This window comes from Camponotus floridanus, unplaced genomic scaffold (genome assembly GCF_003227725.1).
Source record: "Camponotus floridanus strain SB8 unplaced genomic scaffold, Cflo_v7.5 scaffold8, whole genome shotgun sequence".
Lineage (NCBI taxonomy): Eukaryota > Metazoa > Arthropoda > Insecta > Hymenoptera > Formicidae > Camponotus > Camponotus floridanus.
This window is the reverse complement of record NW_020229849.1, coordinates 2,482,130-2,490,498: the sequence shown is the minus strand read 5'-3', so window position 1 is coordinate 2,490,498 and position 8,369 is coordinate 2,482,130. Positions and strand designations below refer to the sequence as shown.

The following is an 8,369-nucleotide window of genomic DNA, read 5'->3' as shown; positions in this document are numbered from 1 at the left end:
ATGGCCATAAAGAAAGCGTATAGATAGTCCATTTAGGTAGGGAAAAGGTCCTTTTTATGTTCACGAGTGCGTGAATCTTCAAAAGAGACAATGTATTTAGCATACGTTGACACGCACGAATACATGAGACATCGTGCCGTGCACGACACTGATTATCGGAGTCGAAATCCGACACTTAGCTACGGCGAAAGGAATTCCTCGGTGACTCGCAGCAATTGGTACAGTTCTCAGGCGAGAATTTATGCGAGTCGCTCACCGATACGGATTGGCGTCGGTCAAGTTAATTCTCTAGTCCCATGCATGAACCGTGTATCCCGTGATGATCCCGATTGTAAATTTTGGAGTAGATTCATTTATAATGTTGCTACCGTGTGTGTCAAACGAGGAGCATAGAAGAAATTTCCAAATATTCCAAAATAAAATGGAGCATAAAGTAGAGAACACAAAGTTATGCCGACATTTAATATTATTTTCTCTCTCTTAAAAAATTATGTAAATATATATTTTCTCTCTCCCTCTTAAACACTGATACATTTAATATACTATATTAAATATAATATATTAAACATACTATATTAAATATAATATATTAGGTATAATATATTAAATATATTTAATTATATTTAATATAATATATATTAAATAATATATTTAATATAATATATTACGAATGAGCATATTAGACTTTTTTTTTTATTATAAAAATTATTTCAGAGACAATTTCTATTTTAATTCAAAGCAAATTTTGTTTCTGAAATGAAGCGCATTATTCTGTTTTTTTTTTTTTAGATTTAATGCAGTAAGATAGGATACATGACGCGTAAATCATGGAGCCACAGAATTTTATTTCTCCGACTATATCGTAGCTAGAGCTATGATCAGAATGAACCGTTAACCATTCAATTAAGCGAGCGAGTAATTGAGTATCGACGATCGTATCGAATTAATCAAACCTTCATTTACTTGTTATGCCCATATAAAAAAACATGGATTAATTATCGTGGATATTTCCGTCAATTTGGCCTTCCTATTACAACAAATCAAACTCGAATACAATCAAATGTCAATTTATTGCTAATTTTTTATTCTAATCTATAATTTATTACGTTGTGGATCGAATTACAAGAATGTTAACTTAATATTATGTTATGCTACAAAATAATTCAAAACCAATTGATGATTAATTGCTAAAAAAAAAATATATTGCAAGGAGGTAGATTTTAGAAATATTGAATTTTCATAAAAACACCACAACACGGAATATAATATAATAGTGCCAAGTTAACGGAAGTATCGCGGATTAACCGGGGCGTAATTGATCCCGGATGTACAATTAAGGCGGCTATGTGCGAGAGATAGAGATTGATGCATTTGGTGTACGATTTGCGTCTACGGTCGTAGATAACGTAGAAACGATCGTCCAACGGAAACGCACGCGATTATTAGCGGTATCCGCGACGACCTCGTTAGAGACACCACAGTTTTAACATACATACACCTACGACATTCACAACGACGATGATAGATCACGTGGCACGCTACGTCGCGACAAAAATAAAGACAAAGACCGTTCTGTCCCCATTTCGTCATACGTAAAACGATACAGACGATATTATGCAAAATATTATTAACGAGAATAAGATTATCGCTGGCAAGAAAAAAGAAAGAAAGAAAAATTTTTTCGCGCAATCGATTTCAATTAATCCTTCACCTCATTCCGATTCGAAAGGAAATATTAATTGTAGAAATATCAAGACAAGGCCGACTTGTATAAGAAAATTCAATAATAAATGCGTAAGTAAAATGTAATACGCGATAATGTGAGAGGCTGAAAATATCTTTACGCCTGAAATGCAAATTTTTTAATGCGAGAGGGAAGGAGAGGAATTTTTTTTAGCCAGATAGAAAAATTCTTCTTTAAAAAATATTTTCTCTCTTGCAATCAAAAAATCGCTCTCATACGTTTCATTATTTTCTTTCTTTGTAAACGGTGCTAATTAAAAATTATCGCTCGTGACTCAGAGCTGCTCCATCTACGGAATGTCAACGAACCGTCGTAATTATCGACGTCATTTCCTTATCTACGACCGTGCAGCATACAATATTCATAATCATCATTAACCATCATGCTCGCGATGTGACGCGCGTGAGAATGTATAGATTTCTACTTGTTTGTTTATTTATTGTTAGGTAGAGAGCGCGAAATGCGCGCGAAGATAGCGACTAGGCAGGAGCCAGCAATTTTTTAGATGATCGAGACCCTGTGACTGTTTAGCTTCTAGATTTTATTAGCGACGTAAGAATGACTAAAATATTATTTTGTTGATATATACATATTATATATATATATATATATATATATATATATATATGATTACTATTGACTATGAATTACGAATAATCTGTAAATATACGAGAACACCGCAGGAGTCATGTCTCTCCCGTCAATTTATCTAGACAGCTTTCCCTTCTCCCCCCTCTCCCGCGATATATCATATACAGAATCGAAGTCCATTTCGATCATGCTTTGAAAATTGGCGACTGGAATAAATATCGTTATCACTTACCTCGTTCTTTCCTTTTGCGTCGATGTCGATTCAAAACTCGTTCCGTCAACGTCCGGCGATCAGCCTGTTGTTCTCTCCGTGGAAATCCAGGCGAAGCCATCCTTCCGGGGAAAAGTCCTCGTTTTCCAGAGTCCTTGAACTACACACGATTCGATTTGAAACATACATTCACGCACAGATTTACGATTCGATCGCACGCACACGTCAAACACGCGAGGACGCAACAGCCGGCTCGACCGGCGCCGACTGCCATATTGTCGACGCATGCGCAGAGCCACCTGGCCGTATGTTCCACAGGCGCATAAATATTTTGAGTTATGCGGAGACAATTGACTTTGAGAAACACGATGATCGCAACGGCGAAGGTCGCCAACGCGAAACGTAAACAACGCACGAGACATTACACGGGAACAATATTGACATTTACGTACATACCTGCGAAAGTCTTCGCGTCGACGATGAATGAAAGTCGCGATTATTCAGTCGACAAGTTCGCTTCGAAGCGCGATCATCGGAACATTGAATTGAACCGGAAATGAACTGTCAGAAAGGCGCGAGTATCATTGCTGCTTCTTTCCTGGTAAGTGTCTTATTTTAGATTCTATTCTTTTTTTTTTATAAGTTTAAAGTAATAAAAAAATAAAAGTTTCTTTGATTAGTTGTATGTTTTTTACGATAATAAAAAGATTGATATAGTAATAAATATAAATCCAATTTATATAAGAGATTCTTCCTCGCGCGATTCAGAGAAATTCTGAATGAAAATCGTATTGTTCAGTTATAAATTATATTGAAAACGATCGCTCTTTATTTAACAATCATTAATTCTCTAATGGAATATTATATTTGCACGAATTTCGGGATATATAAACGATTTGATTTTTATTGTTAGTTGATAAAGTACCATCAATCATTTAAGAACCGAATTTCATATAATTTGTCTTATTTTAGATTCTATTCTTTTTTTTATAAGTTTAAAGTAATCAAAAAATAAAAGTTTCTTTGATTAGTTGTATAAGCTTTTGACGATAATAAAAAGATTGATATAATAATAAATATAAATCCAATTTATATAAAAGATTCTCCCTCGCGCGATTCAGAGAAATTCTGAATGAAAATCGTATTGTTCATAATAAATTATATTGAAATTATAAATTATATTGAAAACGATCGCTCTTTATTTAACAATCATTAATTCTCTAATGGAATATTATATTTGCACGAATTTCGGGATATATAAACAATTTGGTTTTTATTGTTAATTGATAAGTAAGGTACCATCAATCATTTAAGAACCGAACTTCATATAATTTTCGTATAAAAAAATCATAAGCCGAGAAAGGGAGAGAGAGAGAGAATATACATGTGTCAGATGAATAACTTTGCTTTTAAAAAAACGCGTAAAAACGCTTTGGAAAAATTCTATCGAAACTTTACAAGTCTTATAATCAGAATTAAATCTCTCTCTCGACATATCATTAACATATCATTAAATGGGATCGATTACATTATTAACGAGATATTTTTCATAACAATTTTTTTAAAGCACATTCCATTCGACGCTCGCGAAATCGTTTTCATCCTCGTCGTTCATTGAAAGTCAAAGAAGGGTAAACGACGCTCGCGAAGCGGCAAGTGAGACGCATACTTTTATTAGAAGGAGTGGGGAGAGTGCGAAGAGGGGCGAAGAGAGAGAGGGAGATAGCGCCATATCCCGTCCGCTATCTCTCTCGAATCCGCGGATTGCGCATTTCAACATGGCTAAATTTCAGTGAGGTCAGCAGCCTCGACGCACCGCTCTCGCGTTTTCCTACGCGCTCTCGTATTTCCCGTGGAATTCTTTTTTTTTTCCTTTCACGAGAAGATCTCCGCTCGCGTCGTTTACGTTCGCGATCGCGTCGCGTCGCAATCTCCGCTGCCATTTCCGAACGCGAATTTCGTGCCGTCGTCATCGTCCCTCGGAACGAGAGCCGTTCGACCGACGAGCTTACTCCTCGCGCCGACGAATTCTGGATTCAAGGTATGTAAAAAGAAGAGGAGAAAAAAGAGAGAGAGTGCGAAAGGGATCTTTCCCTCCCGCGTTACATTTTCGCCCGTACTTTTTCGCGTCCCTCGTCGGCCTCGACTCGCCGGTGCCTCCGAATTAAATAATAGAGGTTAGGTGCGCGCGCTACGATACGTCGCGCCCGTCCGTGAGATGCTCCCGCAACGATCGCGTAATAAAATCGCGTCGCGATATTGAGTCTTGAGCCGGGTCTCGGTCTCGGACCTTCTCGTCGTCGCGTCTCGAGAGCGTAAACAAACCTGGAAGCTTCTGGAGGAGCGAGTGACAGGTCTCTCGCTGGAGGCTCGGGACGACTTATTTTGGCAGAGGAGAGACGAGATCGGCGGGGGAGCAATTGGATTAAGTGCGTAAGAAAGGCGTAAGAAGCCCCCGGCTGACAATCTTGCGTGAGATCTTTTTTGCAGATAGGTTACGTCGTTATCTCGTCTCGAGTAAACATTGCGTTGCGGAAAAAGAATCTATTGTCGTCGTCTCGCGAATGCGATGACAGTCTTGCCAGGGCATCATTTTGCGCAAGAATCGCTCGAGCATCTCCGACTCGATCGGGAATTTACGCGAGAATTTTCTATGTTTTTTTAAACGTGTGTGTGCGTGTTTACAATTTTTTTGAAATTAATGTATCGGCTTATTTATTTTTTTATGCTGGACCGTGAAACGATAATTGCGCGATTATTACGTGTGTTACGCAGTCGGACGTCTTTCTTGAGAAACTCGTATGTGGTTAGTATTGTGTACGAGAGGAATAATGTCGACATTTATGAGAAATTGTGGTAAATTGTCTTGTGTAATATTTCGATTCTTCCTAACCTCATTGTAATAGTTCGATAATGCAGGAATTTGACTTATCGATGAAAACAATCTCGCACATTATATTTGTTTCATTCAGCTTTCTTTTTTTTTTTTTTTTGACAAATGTGCATAGTATTTTGTTGTATCTTTAGACTTTGTTTGTGACCAGTAGGAAGTAGTTAGATGAATGTAAATTTTTTCTTTTCAACTACTTACTCTATTGTTCCATTCTCATAAATCATTCTCGTTTCCCATTCAAGGACAGGTATAAAAATGAACGGAAAGGAATAAAGGCTGATGATTTGTAAGTTTAAGTATTTTACGAGAACTCGAATCAAGAGATCATGTTAAATGCATTCAGGTAAAGAGACTCGTACTCGAAATAATTCTGTGGGAATGATTGAATGAAATAAAGCTAAAAGATTACTCAGAAATACTGTGTATTGCAATAGTACATTAATGATGACATCAATAATTTTTAAAAATAATTAAGAGAACAAAATTATTTTTTTTACATATTGAAAAAAGTGTTCTGATAATTATTAAATATGCTTTCGGCAGAAAATTATTTGATTAATTTCTCTCGTGTCGATTTTTCCTTCAATGAGCATTGATAATTTTGTAATTGTAAGTAATTGGAAAGGAAAGACTTTTTTTGTAAAACTAAACTTTGAAAGTTAAAAAAATAATAAAACTCTACAACCTTTTTGAATAAAATTTAAAATGTTTAGAAAAATGGAAAAAATTAGAAACTTACAACGAATAATTATTTCTTTTGATAATATTAAAAAAACTCTATATGATCAAATAATTTATTATTATAAAAAAATACCTGATAATTTTGCAACATTTTGCATATGTTTTATAATTCTAAAAGATGTTTTATTCTCTGTTATAGGAACATACACAAACAACACAAAGAACGCAACTGGAAGAAAAATCTACAAAGAATATATCTAAGAAAATATATATTTGTCAATGTAATATGCCCATAAAAACAATATAAGTCTTCTTAATATGCTAAGAAAGAGCATATTGATTGAAATTAAGATGTTGGGAAACTGATTTCTTGAAATATCCAATAATGGCAGAAAACACTACAGAAGATACCAAACACTCAACGAATAACGACGACATGTCTGAGACTCCTTCAGCAACTTCTGCAACCAATGAAACAGCTTCCGATGAAGGAAAGGGTGAACTTACAGACATTGACAAAGCATCTACTTCTAAAGAAGACACAGACGTGAATAATGAGAAAGTTGTCAAAGATACAGATTTGACTGATAAAGAGAAACAAAATGCTTTTAAAACTGATTGCAATGGAGATTCTAAAGAGGAAACTAAATCCGGAAATGCATCTTTGGAGAAAATTGAAGTAGAAGTCAAAGAGAATCTCAAGGAATTTTCTTCTACAGAAGAAAGATCTGACAATCAAGAAGTCAGAAAATGTTCCCCCGACATAGATCAGAGACTGAACGAAATCTTAAAAGTCGTACACGGGGATTTGCAGATGGAAATGCTCCAGAAGATTGCTGGTGTTTCTACAAACGCAAAAGACAACGATGAAGAAGACGGCAGTGGAAAAGATCAGCAGATGGTAAAAAAGGAAGGAACTCCTCCAAGAGACAATGTATGTATGGATAGCTCAAAGAAATATACTGCTTCCGCAACTTTAAAAAGTACAGAAGACGAAAGGGATTCGAGGAGTTTCTCAATGCGAGCAGAAGAGAAATCGGAGATTGGAATTGTTGGTTCTCCGACCACGATCAGCGAGCTTATTAATGAAGAGGAACTTGGAGGCGACTCTGCATTATCCGTCGATCAAAAGGACCACATAGTAGAATGGGTTGAAAATTCGGCGAAGGTAAATGCCGATGAAGAAAATAACATTGCTGAAGAATGTCAACCAGAAATGTACGAGAAGAATACGATGGAGACAACGAAACGACAGAAGCTTGATGATGCCCATGTAATATCATCCAGAAAATCGCAGAAGATTGTCAGCAACATCATAAAGAAGAGCATCAAATGGTGAGTGATATATTTATTATTAATATCATATATTTAATTGTTAATTATATTCACTATACACTATATATATTTAATTGTTAATTATATTCACTATATACACGCACCTGCGCATTACACAAAATTGTGCTGGTCAAAAACGCAGGGCGAAAACTGAAATACTATCCTGCGATAATAATCTTGCTCATCTCTCAAATATAAAAATATAATCATCTTTTTTCTTTTCTCTCAAATTAAATGAAAACAAAGATAGGAATAGATATATTTTGCGATATAACATAATTTTCTGCGAAAAAAATATTTAATATTTTTGCTTCAATATTATCCGCACACAACGGAACTCATAAAAATTTAAAACGAGAGAGATTACAAATATTTATTATTTTTTTTTAATTCGAATGCAGTATTTTTTATTTTCTAAATTCGAAAGTAGAAATTGCCAAATTGCGCTATTGGTGCGATTTTAATGTCAGGATACGTTTTTCCTGATGTACGACGGTGCACTAAAAGATATTTCTCATATAACGAATATTTCTCCTTTCTCTTTCGATCACCGACGATACTGGTTGCAATTGGTGTTATCGGCCGATAAAACCGGGATAAGTGGCGAACGCATTGACGGATGCGCAAACGTACATTAACGATACCGCGTTGAAAAGGGGGAAGAGGTGAAGACGAGAGAAAAAAAAGGGCGGTGGGGACGAAATATTGACCGTGGGACGATAAGTAAACGGTGATATCGATAACAGGATGACTATTTCTGCAGCGTGTACTCTCCTTTTTCAACCTCCGCTTATGTACGAGAGTGTGTCTTTTACTTTTTCCGTATCACAATCTTCGCTATAGCACACGCACATGCACATTCTGCTTTATTATATCAAGCCACTTCAAAAACAAAGAAAAAGAAAGGAACGCAA

At 35.8% G+C, this 8,369-nt stretch overlaps 1 protein-coding gene across 5 annotated transcripts in view; it reads left to right on the top strand.

Moving 5' to 3' along the window:
- The first annotated feature begins 3,053 nt into the window (after positions 1–3,053).
- Positions 3,054–8,369, top strand: part of LOC105255442 (putative leucine-rich repeat-containing protein DDB_G0290503) — a 41,514-nt gene continuing 36,198 nt past the window's right edge. For 2 of the 5 annotated variants that reach the window (XM_020028839.2, XM_020028837.2), the window contains exons 1-2: positions 4,290–4,587; positions 6,320–7,455. In XM_020028839.2, the coding sequence (XP_019884398.1) occupies positions 6,506–7,455 (950 nt within the window). In that variant the 5' untranslated portion in view covers positions 4,290–4,587; positions 6,320–6,505. Of the gene's footprint in view, positions 3,148–4,289; positions 4,588–4,736; positions 4,976–6,319; positions 7,456–8,369 lie in introns of those variants that run through there. The other 3 variants (XM_025414437.1, XM_011264732.3, XM_020028838.2) reach the window with 3 other exon arrangements.